General features: G+C 40.5%; 2 protein-coding genes across 2 annotated transcripts; both read right to left on the reverse strand.

Moving 5' to 3' along the window:
- Positions 1-3,464: 3,464 nt before the first annotated feature.
- Positions 3,465-9,210, reverse strand: LOC311494253 (protein-serine O-palmitoleoyltransferase porcupine-like; the record flags this gene model as incomplete). Its single annotated transcript, XM_084553200.1, has 15 exons — positions 9,164-9,210; positions 8,303-8,445; positions 8,013-8,205; positions 7,841-7,884; positions 7,573-7,754; positions 7,337-7,467; positions 7,209-7,229; positions 6,901-6,915; positions 6,685-6,810; positions 6,496-6,596; positions 6,287-6,363; positions 6,122-6,185; positions 5,862-5,947; positions 4,480-4,590; positions 3,465-3,566 (listed from the first exon to the last, which is right to left on the reverse strand). Exons 2-15 carry the CDS (start codon positions 8,436-8,438, stop codon positions 3,465-3,467), a joined length of 1,389 nt encoding a protein of 462 aa, XP_084409326.1. The 5' UTR covers positions 8,439-8,445; positions 9,164-9,210.
- A 637-nt stretch (positions 9,211-9,847) lies between these two features.
- LOC311493901 (uncharacterized protein) lies at positions 9,848-16,232 on the reverse strand. Its single transcript, XM_084552721.1, has 4 exons — positions 15,332-16,232; positions 15,091-15,178; positions 12,967-13,132; positions 9,848-12,788 (listed from the first exon to the last, which is right to left on the reverse strand). Exons 1-4 carry the CDS (start codon positions 15,564-15,566, stop codon positions 11,676-11,678), a joined length of 1,602 nt encoding a protein of 533 aa, XP_084408847.1. The 5' UTR covers positions 15,567-16,232; the 3' UTR covers positions 9,848-11,675.
- Between the last annotated feature and the right edge of the window lie 723 nt (positions 16,233-16,955).

Genomic DNA, 16,955 nt, shown 5'->3' on the forward strand with positions numbered 1-16,955 from the left:
TCAGGGACCACTGTTCTATTAACATTATATTTTTATGGAATAGCAATCTGTAAAAATAAAGAAGCATTATTTATGTGTTATGCTCACATTTTTCCCCTGTACAAAAGCACAATATCATAACAATTGTACTGCATGTTATGCTGTTTTATAGACTATAGGGGTCCTCTGAGGGGCAAACCAATCAACTGATTAATATAAGAATACAGAGGATGGCAAATTTATGCAACAATTAATGATGCCTGCCAAAACCTCCACTGAGGTGCTCAGTCCTGAAGTGCTGACAATGCTAAAGACCTGTTTAATGCAGTCATATGTAACAATAAAATCTTCCATTAGGGCTTCGTAGGATAAAATGTTATCCTCTATACAGATCAATGAGAAAAAGTGTGACTGATGACTGAGTGGAAATTCTAAATAAAAGATAAAATACAATATCCCTCTAACATGATGAAAGTGCTTTCTTGTCACGCACAATAGGTGAACGCACAGTTCCAGTGGGTTCACAATGGCAGTATTACAAGGTCAGCTCCGAGGTTTCGCCTGGCTCAGCAAAGATCTGCAGAGCTGTGGGGCATGCTGCTCAGCTGACAGGGCTCTTTGCTTGTTCATGGCGCTCTTTCTCGAAGAGGCCCCAGTGACAGAGCCATTCACAAGCACGGGCCATAAATGACCGAGTCAAACAGCACATTAAGCACTGCATTCTCAAAGAACAGCATCGACACTGGAGCACAGCCAAAATGCCTGGAACGAAAGGTAAGTAACACGACACAAAAAAATGTATACGAATATCTACAAAATATTTTTGTTCAATATATTTGGCCAGCAGAAAAGTTATATGCTCAATAATATATAGAAATGTGAAAAATTAGCAATTAGCAGACATGACCTTTTTTCCAAATGCTTGACATGTGAATATTTTCACTATTTTCAGGTAATAAGTCGGACAAGAAGTCAGCTACCAAGGTAGGAAAATAGTTACTATCCATAATCCTTATTCTTTACTGTCTGTTTTTATCTTTTTGCATCTCTTTATCAATTTTTTTTTTAAATTTAATTTCACAGCAACCTCAGAGTCCTAAAGAGCAGCCGAAGAAAGGTGATCAGAAAGGAGATGACAGCAAGAAGCAAGGAGGTAAGCATTTATATTAATGCCTTGGTTTTCTGCATGTTATTTTTTTTAATTGAATCAAATGTGTGCAGTTTTGAGCAGAATTGATGTAGGACTTCACTAGGATTGGGATGCTACCATCTGGCACAGAGTGTGGAAATGAGTTGCTGTGATTGCTGTGTCCCCAGTGAAGGTATCTGTCTGTGTTTTATCCCCTCGCAGGACAGCCGAAGGGAGAGAAGCAATAACTTCCAGGCATTTGTGAAGATGGCTTTGGAGACACTGCTGGGGTCCTGCCGTCGTAAACATGGGGGTCCTCGGGGCAGACAGGGCTGAGCGCACCTCCCCTCCACTCCACAATTTTCCCCCAGAGTCCGCAGACTGTGCAGTTGTGTGGCCTTGCAATACAGCATCTGCTCACCTCTCACTGAGGCATAAAGTGAACCCGATCTCCATCCATCACCATCTGTTGTTCAACCTCTGTTCCTCCCCCTCCCTCCTCAACCTTTCTCTGTCCCCTTCCCCACACTGTCCTCTTTCGCTTATTGGATGCTCAGGAATAGAGTCCAGGTTAGACCGGATCATTGCATTGAGCAAAAATACACACACAAAAAAAACTGTCACTCTTTTCAAATCCTTCCTCATCTCACTCCGCAATTAACTGTCTAACAGTAAATACACTCTTTTTGTAAATAATGATTCGAATAAACAACTATTTCTTACAGCAGTACATGTGTTTCTGGATTCTATTCTTACCTGATCTCTTAACGTCGCACCATCTCAGAAATGTTAAATTAAACAAAGACAGCCTTCCAGGTTTCATGTAAAATTTTATAAAAATATCACAGGTGTATCAGTGCCTTCACATTTACAGGGATGAAAACCTAAAGTAAATACTGGAGAAATATTTCAAATATTTACTGTATTGATTGGGTCTGCAAGGACTGAGCACTTCCTCTCAGGCGTGAACGAACATTCAGGCTCTAATCTAACACCACGTCTTAGTCAAGAAGCAAATCCTTTGACGTCCTAGATTTAAGAAAGATACAGACAGAATGTGATCACAATCTGATACAGACACTCATCCGTCAAGGTTATCATGACTCACATGAAGGAATATTTAAAAGAATTTGTGTAGTAAAAATCTGTTCTTAAGGATAAATATTTAAACACTGCAGCGCACTGTGTAAGTTCAATTTGAATCTGTAATATGAAACTGAAAGAGAAGTTTAAACATTTACACTCAACAGCAATACCCTGATTCTAAACTTTTATTTTCAGTAGTGAAGAGGGAAGGAGTTTTAAATACTATTAAGAACTTCTCTGAGTAAATAATGAGATTCAAGGGAAAGTATCAACGTAACACAAAATATAATACAAACACTATTAAAAAAAAAAAACTCCACCACAAAAATGAAAAACTCATCGACTTACCGATTCATTTTCTTTATCTAAAAGTCACTAAAGGGGGAAATCTTTATTGGTGACTGTCAAATTGCTGCCTCGTAACCCTAACCTGTGCTCTTGTCATTCAAAAGTGAACCTTTGTTGACGTACGTATGCTCAAGAGACGAGCCCTGTCAAAGGATACGTCTGGTGACATTAAGCATATTTCTTACTTCCAACAAATCCCATGAGAAGACCAATGAACTGAACCTACTACCAAACAACGTCTCTGTTATAAAGAGATAAATAACAGCTGTCTAAGGGTCTTTTGGCCTTTTCTAAAAATCACACAGAGTCAGAGGTGAACCGCCACAAACAGACGAGCTGGGAAATCAGAAAGTATTGCATTATTGATTTGGGTCATTTCATGGGATTTGCTGACTATAAGAGGACTACAGAATACCGTCATTTTTTTCCTTCAGACCTAAAACTATGATTGTAAAACACTTGAGGTGAAGGGGAAACACATCTGGAGGACATCTGCCGCGGCTGAAACCTAGATAATGGGCTCTATTGTGTGTGTGTGTGTGTGCGCAGAAAGGAGCAGCCGATCTCCGCCATGCTGATAGGTATTGATCGTGACTCACAGTGAGACGCCGGTAACTGCTGTCACGACATGAGGGCTCGACAACTGCGGCTCAGATAAAAAGGATGCGTTACGGGGGCAAGTACGGAGAGGCAGGCTATCATTTCATGGATATCAAAAACTAGTCCCCAGCAGGTTACAATAATAGATTAGCCAGCCAACATGCAGCGCGACCTGAACGCCGCATGTCGGCTTATTGTTGTGTACAGGTTGATTCCGTTCTCTTCGGTCTGATGAAGGATAAAGTCACAGTGCAGAAGTGGAGAATCGGCCTTACATCTCACATTATTGCTTCCTCCACTCTTTCTTCGTCTCCTCTTATTATTAGAGTATGAGGCGATAAAATATCCAGCATCCAAACGTGACCCAGTGGCTTGTCCAGCTCAGCTCTGACCACTTCTGAATAGTATGATGGGTGATGTCGTCCTGTGGGGGGCAGTAGGCGCAATGTCAATAAAACAGCTCAATAAAACATCTTTACAAAAAATTGATTCCTCTTTGACTACAGCTACAAGGACAATATTCCTTCAACTTTTCCTTCATCTTTCTGATCACAGATTCCAACTCATGGACATGGACATTAATTAAAATTATCTGATTATCTGCTTGTGTCTTTTTCCCAACTTTATTGCTGACGGTGAAATCTTTCAATAGAAGAAGATGATAAAGCCCTTCAAGCATCGTTCATCTATACAAACACTTGGTGCTCAGCAATTGGTAAATCGTTGTTAAGTTCTCCCACAAAAAAAAAGTGTCATCCATACCCCAGTTCTGTTTTACTACATCCATGTTTCTCTCTCTTCCCACGTGTGGGGCAAACATGTGCCGAAAGATTTTATTCAGTCCAACCAGGGAAAAACAGTGGGATCAAGCACTCACATGGTTATAAGGTGCTAATATTTTCTCAGTGGACTGATTATAAAAGGCAATCCACCCCTCTCAATCCAATTTAAAAATGCTTCCAATCAGGTGAGTCTATTCCAATTGAGGTGGTTATTCTGATTTCACTCCATCACCCATTTATCATCACAGTGTTTCACATAGTGTGCTGTAGGTTTTAAGAGATGTTGCACGGTATATACAGTATACAGTAACTCACACTCTTCTGAACAGGCTGTGACCTTTAGCTACAACTCTTTGTCAATACAGCACAACTCCCGTTTGCACATATGGTATTTGAACAGCTTCCCCAAGAATTACATATTTATGTGTACAGACAAACTGTTAGTAATGTTGGCTTTTGAACACCATTTATATGATTTCTTCCTAGGTTTCCAACATCTCCGAATGTTTTCCATCTGCAAAATGTCATCTGGGGATGAATAACCTCTTATCTTACCTCGTCCTCCTCCATGTAGTCCACACTGGAGTTGAACACGGAGCCCAGGTATGTCAAGTGGAGTACTGCTAAAGCACTGAATGCTATGTTAATGATGTACACCCATATCTCCTGCAGAGAGAGAAGGCATTATGTAAGCGCAAAGAACTTCCTTATTTTTCAGTCACATTCATCCATAATCTTTTCTCTGTAACGTGTGTCGATTTTTTCCTCTTAAAATCACTTTTTTAGTCTACCGTCAAACACATTATAAAGAATACCTTCTTTTGCCATTTAATATTATGAAGTAGTACTTCAGATTTGACGTCACAATTTTAGGGGTTTCGGTGTGTCATGTTTAAATTGTGATAAGAGCAATAAAATCAGGCTGCTTTTTCTTTTCCCCTGCCCGGCTCTGGTGTGTGCAATGTAAAGGATTTTCGCTGGACATCTCGCCAGCACCTCACCTCGCCTGATTTCCACGCTCATTCGGTAATAAATTAGGTGCATAGTCATCCATATGATATTCACTTAGCTATCTATTATTATTCCTTTTAAAGGCTAAATCACAATGAAATGTGATTCAATTCTGATGAGCCAACGTGGACGATAACAAAGAGCCAAAGAGCACCTCTGAATGCTAACTAGGCCAGAAGTAGGCTTCCTCTGAGCACCTCCTGCTCTGACAGGAAGTGCCAGCAATCCCAGTGCAATGGGCCATTTGCACAAATATAATAGTTGGAAGAAAACCAAGCTCAGTATAGAACATGTTAAAAAAAAAACACCACAGGCTTGTGGTTGGATTTAAGATTTGTATTTGTGCCGCATGTAGTGCTGCTTTATAATGTGTAGAGTGATGAACAGACAAAAAAAAATAAAACCAAAGAATTATAAGATAATCAGAAATGAAAATAATCGCCATAACCAAAGTAAAATAAAGGAAGTAAGGAGAAACTGCAGTCCAGGTCTGTCTAATCCGTATAATATAATATAATATAATATAATATAATATAATTATATTTCCCCATTGTCTGCAATTTCCTCATTGTGGGACAAATAAAGGTTTTCTTATTCTTATTCTTATTTTCTTATAATCTTATAGTGCAGCAAATACTAAAATGTGAAGTATTTCCACTTATTTTTCTGTTAATTAATTCATTTTGTCTAATTAAACAAACAGAATGAAAATTCTGAAACAAAACCAGGCTGCATTCAGTCTTCAAACTGTAACATAATATGAAAATGATATCAGTTTTCTCATCTTTCAAATGTCAGTAAGGAAATTAACTCGTGTATCTACCTATTCCTTTAATATTCATGCAGATCTGAAGAGCCTACTGGTAATTATAACTGTCTGGTAACAGAGGTCCTTTGTTTCACAACAACAGAAAGGTTCACGTTACCTTTTTGTTCTGGTGAGTGCAGTTCGGCTGACACTTCTTTGACAGAATACAGGCGTTAAAAATGGCTGCGAGTCTCTTCCGCAACACTGAAACACAAAACAAAGCTTTAGAACAAAACCAGGGAGAGAGCTCTCTTCCAAACAAATTACAATCACACTGCTGCGAGCACAAAACAGCGCGTCGCAGAGAGCACAATTAACCATCCCTCTCTCTGAATAGAAAGGTGGAAAAGAAGACAAAAACACTAAACAGACTCTTACCATGCTCGATGTACGTGATGAACCCCAGAGATATGAGCACTGCACCCAGATGAAAACTCAAACCCTATCAGATACAAAGGAGTTTGAATCAAAACAAACCACTTGTTGGCAGTAATGCTGCACATTAATAGAATAAATGATGTGAGACTTCCAGGTGGTACTCACATGCAGGAGGGCGCTGGCTGTGTATGTCACCATGACGGCAGAGAACGTGCCAAATCTGAGCGCGCTCTTGAAAACATCTGCGAGACGAGACCATCGGCTTGCATGAGAACGTCTGTTTAAACGAGCCATCATCGCTCCATTCATAATGGCAACGGAAAACAAAAAACAGCTGCTGCCACTGAGCAGGCGCTGCTAAGAGTAGGACTCACAGGTGTGCAGAAAGCGAGACATGGGCAGATTCCACGACGTTACCACCTCCACCATCGACCGAGGAAACTCTATATTAAGTGGCTTGGATACGGTCATATCCCTACAAGATAAAATGTAAACGGTTCTATTATGGATGTGAACGAAGAGAAACAAACGTCATCTTAATAGTGCACACATGCAGTTCTGACCATTTGAGGTTTTCCTTCTCTTCCGTGAAGCCGGCCCCAGCGAGAGTGGTAGTAGTCTCGCTCAAGTAGCCTACAAAATAATTGCTGAAGTGAAACGACATTGTGTTCTCGTACGCCAGCAACCACCTAATGAAAAGACATGAAAAAAAAAGTAAGAAGCAGTCTAATTCCAGATAAAGCCTAACTTTATTTAGAAGACCAGAATAAAACACATACTTTGCCACCGTGCCTCTGAGAAGCATTGGGATAAAGAGAGTGATGTTAGTGATACGTCACATTCAAACAAACACTTCAGTGACTTGCCTTGTGAGGAGCTACATCTCATGAAGCTTTTCAAGGTGGTGAAACAGTTGTGACAAATGAGAGGGTGAGAGGCGGGGGTCCTGGTACACAAGTAGCTGCACAGAGAGGGGGAATGGCGTGGATGCAGGTGAAGGCTTGGCAGACGACAAGCATGCAGTCAAGAGTGAATATTACGTGGAGAGAACAATGTTCAGAGTCAATGAGATGGAAAAAGTCATTACCTGATCTTTCTCCTCTTTTTGCTGCAAAGAAAGCAGGCAACAGAGACATTACCCTACAGGAGATTCAGCCCCAAGCCATCAAAGTCAGAGAACACGTTTAGAGGTGTGCATCTCAGCGTTCTGCTCACCTTCGTAGTAGCTTGTCCCCATAGACGGGGATGAAATAAGGGAAGAGGTAGGGTGCCACGCAGTTAGAAATGACGAGGCAGATCTGGCTCTTCACCCAACTTACAGACACTTTTAAAAGCCACGAAAAACTCTGAAGGGAAGATTAAAAACAAACATATGAACAGGGTGAATCTTCAAAAATAATCTTGCCCCTTGCCTTACTTCCACGTATAAAAAGACTGTGCCTCACACCTACCAGCTTGCGACCTTCTAAAGCTTCTTTGTAGCTGTTGAAGCTGATCCAGGGGCCGAAGATGACCGTGCCCACAAAGTAAATGTAGCCCATGAACTCAATGGGGGAGGGCACGCTGGCCACGACACCTCTGTCCAAATCGAAGGCCAAAGAGATGGCTTTCATGGCAACCACCATCTGTGAACCTGGGTGACAGCAGCAGCACTTATACAGATGCTAGATTTCAAAATAAGCAGTCACATTTATAATTCTCTCAGGAAGGACAGTTTACCTCTCATCTTGTGCCAGTTGGTGGTATCCATCATATGCAGCTCTCTGATGAAAGCAGATGAGAATATTCACAGTTTTGATGCAGTTCTCGTGCAGAATTTAAAAAGCATGCTTCAAACACCAACTCGATGTGTGCTACTAAACTATGAGGGATCGGAGGAGGAATCTGTTACCCCAGGAGAAGGTAGATGAGCACAGTGATGGAGAGGAAGGTGCCTCTGATGGTAGAATGGCGGCACAGGAAGAGGAAGAGGTAGCAGAGGAGGCTGAGGAGGACCACCCAGATCATGTGGAGCTCAAAGAACAGGTAGAGAGTGTAGAAACCTCCGGCCATCGTGCCCAGGTGTTTCACAAAAGAGGGGAGACCTGAGGCGGCAAGATAAAAACAATAAAATACAGGATGGTACAAGTGATAACGGGGATTCAAGCCACGCGAATGGGCGCAAAATAGCTGGACTCTCACCCAACATCCAGAGAAGCCGACACAGCAGGCAGATAACCAGCAGCTGCCATACTTGCTCCAGGCCCTGCTGAGCCGTGGGCAGCAGGCAGCCATGAGCAAGCTCCTGGAAAAACTTCTGTCGGCTGAACGCTCCCATCGCTAGACTTTAAAAGCAGAGGGAAGCCAAACACTGCCTTTAATACAGATCCATATTTGTGGCTGTAATGCTGTAATGCGCGAGTACAGCATGCTGTGTGCTCAGTGCATTTAAGCAACCATATGCAGGCAGGCGCAATCTGCTCCCTAAATCACTGTCAACACACACAACTTCAAACTTCAAATCCCAGCATGCAAAGGAGCTCGCTACAAATCTGTACCAATCCATAGCTGCAAGAGTTTCAGCAAAGATCATTTAATCATTTTTGGTGATAATATTCGTATCCAAATATAGAATAAACCACATTTCCCTCTTGTGACAAATGCTTTGCAAAAATGCAAAAATGATGAAGACTGCATCACAATAACATGGTAAATCAGGTCGTGTGGCCGCCCACTTTAGGAATATGTATGAAGAATATTAAGATACACATGCTATTCTGCAAGGCATGCTCTCTCCGCAATGCAGTCGACCGAGGGGATGAGTTGACTCACAGCTGCTCTCCTACAACAGCTGCATTAAGAGCACCGTGCGTTCAAGCATATGCATCTTCAGTGTATGCAGGGACTGCAGGCAAATGTTTCTAACCTTGCTTCACTTCGCCAGAGGGATTAATAGTCTTTTTAGCAACGTGCTTCAGCGCTGTCCCCCAGCCCCCCCACATCAGAAACAGCTAACTTGACGCCCCCCGACTGTGTCAGTATGTACTCATTGGTAAAACTCACCCTATCAGAGCAGCAGCAGATTTCTCCCCGTGTCTCCACTCAGCTGCTTCTCCGTCCCTTTCACGGCCAGCCGCTGTGTTTTAAGCACACTCGGTCCAGATGATGCATATCTGGATGACTCCCATTGTCACAGCATCAGCACCACTAGCCTGTCATCTACGAAGCCACGCGAAGACACATCGACCAATCCCTGTTTGAGTTTGGGGACGCAAGCCAATCGCCGGTGTTACTGTGCTTGAGTGACGGGCGAAACGTCCAATCAGAATCGTCGCCCACCGCCGCCGGTGAGTCCGGACCAATGAGACGTGTACAGCGTGCAGATGGACTCAGATGTGGTGCAGGGGGTTTCGGAGGAATGCCGTCTGGATATGAGTTATAAAATCAATTTAACTTTGTTTTTGTAGTTTGTGAACGCATTCTGACTATGTTGCGATATGTTTTTTTATTTTAACTATCCTTCTCAGCACTTCTCAGTTTATTTGTTTATCCAATTATGATTTTATGTACATTAAAATAAGGGTAATGACCTTCATTAATGGATCTATTATTAAATAACTAACCAATTAATTATACACTTATTATACAAAGTCACAGAAAAAGAACAAGGACTACTCTTCCTAATAATCCAACTGATCAGGAGCTAAATGCATTAATGGAATGTACTTTAAACAATTACTGCACAATTTAGTCTCTCATTCACCAGCCAATCCTGTCGGGCACTAGGATGCTTCAGCATGCGGTAGAAAGCAGGGGATCAAACCACCAACCCTGCCACCAGCTCAGTCTAGAATGACCCATCAAGTCAGCAGTTATGAGAGTCAATAAATGATTAATAAATTCATTTCACCAAGATGCTGACAGGTTAAAAACACTAGTGAGATTTATCTCAGCCTGGCAATAGTTGTTTCTATAAAGGGTTTATGATTAAGATCTTAACTGAAAATTGATTTCTTCCATTATTCATCTTCACAACCAAATAAGCATTTCACTGCATAGGTTGTATTGTTAAGCAATAGTGTTATGCAGTAGATGTAAATAAAAGGTAGTATAAAAGGTACTTTCACATCTATGCCATGGTAACAGTAAAGCTACCAAATGAATGAACGAACGTGCCCTTTTGTTACTGTACCGCGGCCCTTTTCAGTGCAGTCAGATTGTATACCAGTTCACAGAACAAGCCAGTGATATTAATGCAAGATGACACTCTGATAGGACGACAGTCCGGGAAAAGCAGGAAGCCGACATTTTTGGGGTCAATTTAACAATAGTGCCACCATCAGGACAAATCTCAAGACATATAGTGTGGTTATTTAATTTTAGCAGATGTTATGTAAGGGCTGTATGCCAGACACAAGGCATAGTGTACTGTTTATTTCTTTCATCCGTTGTGATGCACTGTCACAGTCACGAACGCAGTGACTTTGTAGTTTAAGGTGTCATACAAAAACATCATTCTCCCATCTCGGTGTAGTAATAAAATTGTCATCCATTAACTGCAGTGACTGAAATTGATATGTATATAGGTTTAAAAGCTATTTAAAACGCAGAATCTGTGCCAGGCATCCCAAGATGTACACACTGAAGTGAACACAACTCAATGTAATATGTTTGATTTATCTCTCATCAGAGTCTCTGGGCTACAGATCAGCTGCCCTGCAGCGAGTAGAGAACTGGTGTGTTGTTTGCTTACAGTGTGGCAGGTTAGATGCTTGCTGTAGTGAGAAAAACAAGTCTCTAAATGGTAGCTTATCACCCTGCCTTCTGCTATTTCTAGATTTTGGTACACACACGAGCCAGCTCGATTGCTGGAACAGCACATTTGAGCACATATGGAAAGACAATACTGCACATTCTGTTCAAATACAGTATATTTCTGTAGTATAAAACAACAAACAATCTCTGTGCTTTCAGTTAGCAGAGGTAGATGAGAAAACTGAATCCAGTGGCTATTCTTACCTGACTTACAAGATAATAATTTTGGTCCTGTTTGTAGAACAGTTAATTTCGTCACATACTAAAAGGGATTATAACACCAAGTACAGAATATAGTCTGCAGCCCAAATGCCATCTGGTGCAGTTTTACAATCCAGGTCAGTTACATTCTACATAAACAATATTAGTACAGTAGCAACAAGACAATCCTCACCTAATCAAGTTAAGAAGTGGACAACCTTAATGTCTCACACTAAATTAAAGAAAATAGCAGCAATACAGGTGAAACAAATCAAAGTATATCAATGTGCCCTACCAAGTTAGGCCTAATTGCCAAGAAAGATGTATGCATCAATAATTTGTAGTAAACATACATGTGCATAACAAGTGCTTTGTGCCACAAAGGCAGCTAAAGCATAACAGTAAAACAGGGTTATATTTGAGCAGCAACATTTACAGAACAGCTTATTAACTCCTTGATACAAAGAACCATTCCTAGTTTAGTAGTGAAATGTGAAAGGAAGATGCAAGTCTGAAGGTAAGGTTAAATTGTAGTGAAACTACAGGATCGGTTCTCTCCTTAAATCTCAATCTCAAGGTCATAGGCAATCCTCCCGCGTGTTCCTTGTCCGACGCTTTGCTCGTCTGGAGAACTCATCGGCAGCTCACACGGTTCCTCCTTCACAATATTCTCAATCTTAATAGGCTGATCAATAGAGTGTGGATTCTTTAAAATGTATTCATAATTTCTTTTAACCTCAAGTAATGCTGATGTAAGGACCTGGGGTGAAAAGATCATTAGTGATGATGGCAGCTCTGGATACTGGGGGAGATGGGGCTGAACAAAAGTAGCAGGATAGTCAGGCACTGGCTTAAGCTGAAATGTGGTACCTGGTATCCTTGAGTATCTGACTTTTGGAGAGGGTGGACAGGGCATAGGAGAGGTGTCCGGCAGCATCGGCACAGGGAATTCTGATGAGATTCTTGTGAGTGAGGCTGGAGGTGGCACTTTAAAGGTGTTAGGTAAAACTCCAAAGATATGAGAGGTAGGTGCAACAGTCAGTAGAGAAGAAGTCTTCTGAGGTGTTTGTGAGCTCTGAGAGTTGTCAAGCATTTGTATCGCCTTGCTTGGCTTCAGCTCATCTGGTCGACTGTTTTTTCGAATCAAATCACTACCTACATTTTGAGGTTCAGTGATGAAGGACTCGTCCTCAGACTCTGCTTTGGTTTCAGCTTGGGGAAGATATAAAATGTGTTTGTGGCGTTGACAGAATAGCACACCACACTGGAGGCACTTCCTGCCATCTTTAACGTGGCGCAGTTTATGACGCTTGAGGAGGTGGTTGGTGGCAAAAGATCGATCGCACATGTTACACGGAAAGGAAGGCTCATCCGTGTGGAGACAGTGGTGTTTGGTTAAATCTGCGTGACTAGTGAAACACTTTCCGCAAATGTCACACACTTGTTCTTCATGCAGTTTTCTATGTTTTACAAGCTGGGATACCGTGACGAAGATCCGAATGCAAACCTCACAGCGATAGCCACCTGTCCGTGCAACTACAGGTTTTAGGAGGACAATAGGATTTAGTCTGCCAAGCTCTGAGTGGCCTGCTGGTGCTTTAAATGATAGCAGGGGGTTGGTTTGGTTGGATGTTGTTTTGGTTTCAGCCTCTTTAGGTGACGTTTCGCCTTCCTGGAAAACATACATAGAAAAAAATATTAATGTGGGAGAGAGAGCAAAAGTTAAGTTTCCTCTTGTGACTACTTGCATCATGAATTGACAAAATCAAGTCTTCCAAACACAATAGCCACAAAATAAAGTAATTTTCTGAAATCTGAAATCAAAAGGAAATACTAGTTGTGCCTGCTACCTTCGGTAGTGATGGCCTTGATGGTGTCTGCATTTCTTCTGAGTGTTCATTTTCCATTAAAACAGAAGACAGGAGGTCCTCAGGAGGATCAGCATCAGGTGGAGGTGACTGTTCTTCTGCTGCTGCATTGGCTGTAAGGCGGGGACTTTTTCTATTACCGTAAGACCTTTGGGGAAAAAATTATGAAAACAAACTGATCTGAATACATGAGTACAAATCTGTCATATACTTTCCATTTTAGATATTTTGAAAATAGGTAAGCAGAGGAGAAATAATAATGGAATAAAAGGCACATTACTGATTAGCTATTCTGTTACTATAGAATAACAACGCATACAGTGAGAACATCGAAAGCTATATTAATATGTAATACATGTCCCATACTTGTAGCAGGAAGCGTTCACACATTACAGCTGCGATAAACACCATAATTATTGTGGGCTGTTAGAGCTTGTATTTACAAAGAACTGCCATGATATGCTAAAAAATTTTTTTGAACAATTTTAGCGGGGAAAAAATAGCACAGCTTGTAAACGCAACTATTTTTTGTCGATAAGGATTCTAGCTCATAAAATAGTGGACTCTACTGTTTATCATACTGCGAAGGTACATACAGACTAATATAGACCTCAATATTTTCATAATTCATTCATCTCCCACTTCTTACTTAATCCAGTGTTATTCTTACGAAAATTTCAGAAACGGCAAATTATTCTCAACATAACTGACCTTGGTGATGCTTTCAGACAGCTTGACTTTTCTGGGTCGCACTAAAAAGCACATCCTATTTGGTTTGTCTGACGTAAAAAAAAATAAAAATCCTTTTATTTCAAGGAGCTGAAACCAGATAAAGTCACATCACCTGACCAACTAATTTGCAAGCTGGCACACTGATGGCCCCATTTGTTGCTCTTGTGTAACACCTGAAATGTCGGGTGGTAATAATAATCAGATCTGTACAATAATTTATATACAATATATTGTACTATTTCAATGTACAATAAATAAAGTCCATTACATTAAGTCCCATAACGTAGAATAACTTGATAATTTTGTCGACCTTAGTCTAGACTACTTACAAACATTACTTCTTATTATATCTAATGCCGGTATGCAAATAGCTTTCAGTGCATTACAACCACATTGTGAATTGTAGTGCTGAATGAAACAAATTTTGTGACATACGATTACGTTACGATTACGAATAACTAAGCATGTTATTTATCCAGAAAGATGGTGAACAGGCTGCAGCTAGTTTACTGTTAAAATGTTCAGCTTACTGAACAGATAAGCTTCTTTTTTATCTGTGATTTGTAGATGGTATCAAAAAGACATTTGTTTCAATAAATATGTGGTTTATTTTTTCTACTTGTTCGGGTGGGAATTACTTGGTTGTGATAACGTAATACAGAACTCTGGATACAGAAACTGTCCAAGTGCACTTTCTTAGTATCAAGTTGGGTTCACCACTCTCCTGCCCCTTTAGGAAACTAGCTGCAGAGTATGAATCTATTCACTCCAATGGAAGAAGTGAACAAAGAGGACAGATTCTAACAGATTCTTTTGCCCCCAACCATAAAGATGTAAGTTAGATCCAATTTTGCAAGCCAGAAATCTTTCAAACATCCTGACACTAAAATAGTATTTTTTCCAAAAGACCAATCAGGAGAAGATCAAATTTTTATCAGACTTGTAAGTGTCTCAAGAGATCTGTCAACACAGATGGTATCTCTTCCAAAAAGTTCAAAAACTAGCTGCAAACTGAGGAGCAGACATTAGATTTGTAATGCATATACCAATGTGCTGAGCAGTCCATCACTTCATTAACATTAAACGTAGGCGATAACAGGAAATATTTGTCTGTATTTGCTTTTCCAAAGGATGCAGACAGTTGATAGAACTTACATTAGCTGGTTAGTATACATAAAGTGTATACCATTTATACAACTAGAGCAGCTTGTACTGTGTCACTGTTTTTTGTGAGGCACTTTGCTTTAACGTTTTCTATCTGGTTACACTGTGTGTCACTGTAGATACTGTGACTTGCATCACACATACAGTAAAACTTTACAACATGCTTAAAGAAGTTGTCCTACCTTTACAACATTCATTCATTTTTCTTACCATTTCCTTTTTTTCTTGGGGCTCTGTTTAAGGCGTGTGAACACAGAAGGCACAAAGTCAGGATGGTCGTGGTCCATGGATGCTTCTCCTTTAAAACACACACAAAAAAGTTTTTAGACAACACAAAAAGTTTTTAGACAACACAAGAACTTCCAATAAATTAATCTATTTCAGTCAATACACTCCATCTCGCTGTGAAAGCATGCGGTAAAAGGAAAAACTGGTGGTTTTCTTAGCGTACCTGATATAAAATGAGCGCCACAAATACGAGCATGTCCTTTGAGCCCCTCGGTGCTGCCGTTCGCTTGTTGAATCACTTGCAGCCATAAACGCCTCCGGTTGGCTTGAAACGGCCGAGACCCGAAAGGTATTCTGTAAAATTTGAGGCTGCTGCCTGACGAATGTCGACTTTTACAACCAAGCACGCAACAAGACGGCATTTCGCTTTGAAACGGGTTGCTTAAAGTGTTTAGCATCTGCTAAGGAAGTTTAGGGAAAAAAACAACACTCGACTTCCGCTGCCAAGATGCGCGCGCATCCTCGTCGTCTACGTCACACAGGTTCTGTGGTTTATTTTTGAAGCGTTGAAGTTAAGTTCAAACAACAACATTTAACAACATATTTTATTTTTCCGGTCCAGTTTACCCTAATACTTTGTGGGCTACTGACAAAAGCAACAGGTTGAGGAGAGCTCTGTCGTCCCTGTGAGTCTCTTTTTACATGATACACAGCACCACTACCTCACAGTGTGCTATGTGTACTACTGAGGACCCCTGCTGGCTGGTGCAACACCGATTTCTGTGACCCCCTCAGATTCTGTAACCGGAAATGTTTCTTTTAATCAAACTTTATCAAAAACAAAAAGAGTTATTGACAGTTTTGAATAATTGTGACCTAATTTAGGTAATTTTTCTCCCTCAAATCCCTACACTTTACAGTAAATCGGACTGTTTCAAAGACTTCAGAAATAGACACACTTGAAAAGCGTGAATCCTTGAACGGCTATCAAACTGTGTGACCTAAGTGACCTAATCACTTTCGATCAAATGTGTCAAAATGTAATAAAAAATGCATAAATCCGAATGACGTCAGGTTGCAGAATCTGATACGTCATGCAGCACCTGTAACCCATATATACTGTATTACAGAATAACAGTAACAACCTTACAACTATTTTACATATGCATTAATATTTAACATGGAAATAGCTTCAAGGTCAAAATACTGTGTGAAGATTAATTCTATTAGTCCCTGCAGCCACTACAAAAAATTAAACTACCACTTTACAGCAATATATTTTTATGTGTGTAGCAGAGTAGAGATGGAAAAATAATAACTGACATGTTTTTATGGGACATTTTGTCTAAATTTATTCTGGGGGGCATTAGCACGCGACTATGTCTGCTCTCAAGGATTAAATGTCCTTGGTTCTGTCAATAAAGGTTTTATTGACATAATTTTAAATAATCAACTGAGCAAACCTAGAGTGTCTTCCCAAATAAATCCAAAGACACAAAAATGAAACGTTTTAATAAAAGCTTTCCTCCACAGTATCACACCTACCAGCTACAGCTTTGACCATTAACAAACCATACAAAGGCATCAGTAAGTAGGGCAGACACTCATGTGAGGCTTACTGTTCCTATTTTTGTTCATTTTTGTTCATTTTGTTCCTCTGTTGTCTTCTTGTATTTGTGTAACCAATTAAGCCTCCGTGGTGCTTTATGTTTATCCCTCCCAAGACTCTCTCACCACCACAGTTACTGCCTTTTCATTAAGCATTCCCATTCCAGTTATCACTCAGAAACACACTGCATTTAAATTGTCCTTGAGTTTGTGTTATTGCACTTTAATCTGCTTATCTT

The sequence above is a fragment of the Chelon labrosus genome (assembly GCF_963514085.1).
Source record: "Chelon labrosus genome assembly, chromosome: 10".
Classification (NCBI taxonomy): Eukaryota; Metazoa; Chordata; class Actinopteri; order Mugiliformes; family Mugilidae; genus Chelon; species Chelon labrosus.

Coding starts and splice junctions, on each gene's coding strand:
- LOC311493901 (XM_084552721.1), bottom strand. CDS start 15,566: ATGCTAAACACTTTAAGCAACCCGTTTCAAAGCGAAATGCCGTCTTGT. Junction 13,133..15,090: donor CCCAAGAAAAAAAGGAAATG/GTAAGAAAAATG, acceptor TTTTCCCCAAAG/GTCTTACGGTAATAGAAAAA. Junction 12,789..12,966: donor CAAGGCCATCACTACCGAAG/GTAGCAGGCACA, acceptor TATGTTTTCCAG/GAAGGCGAAACGTCACCTAA.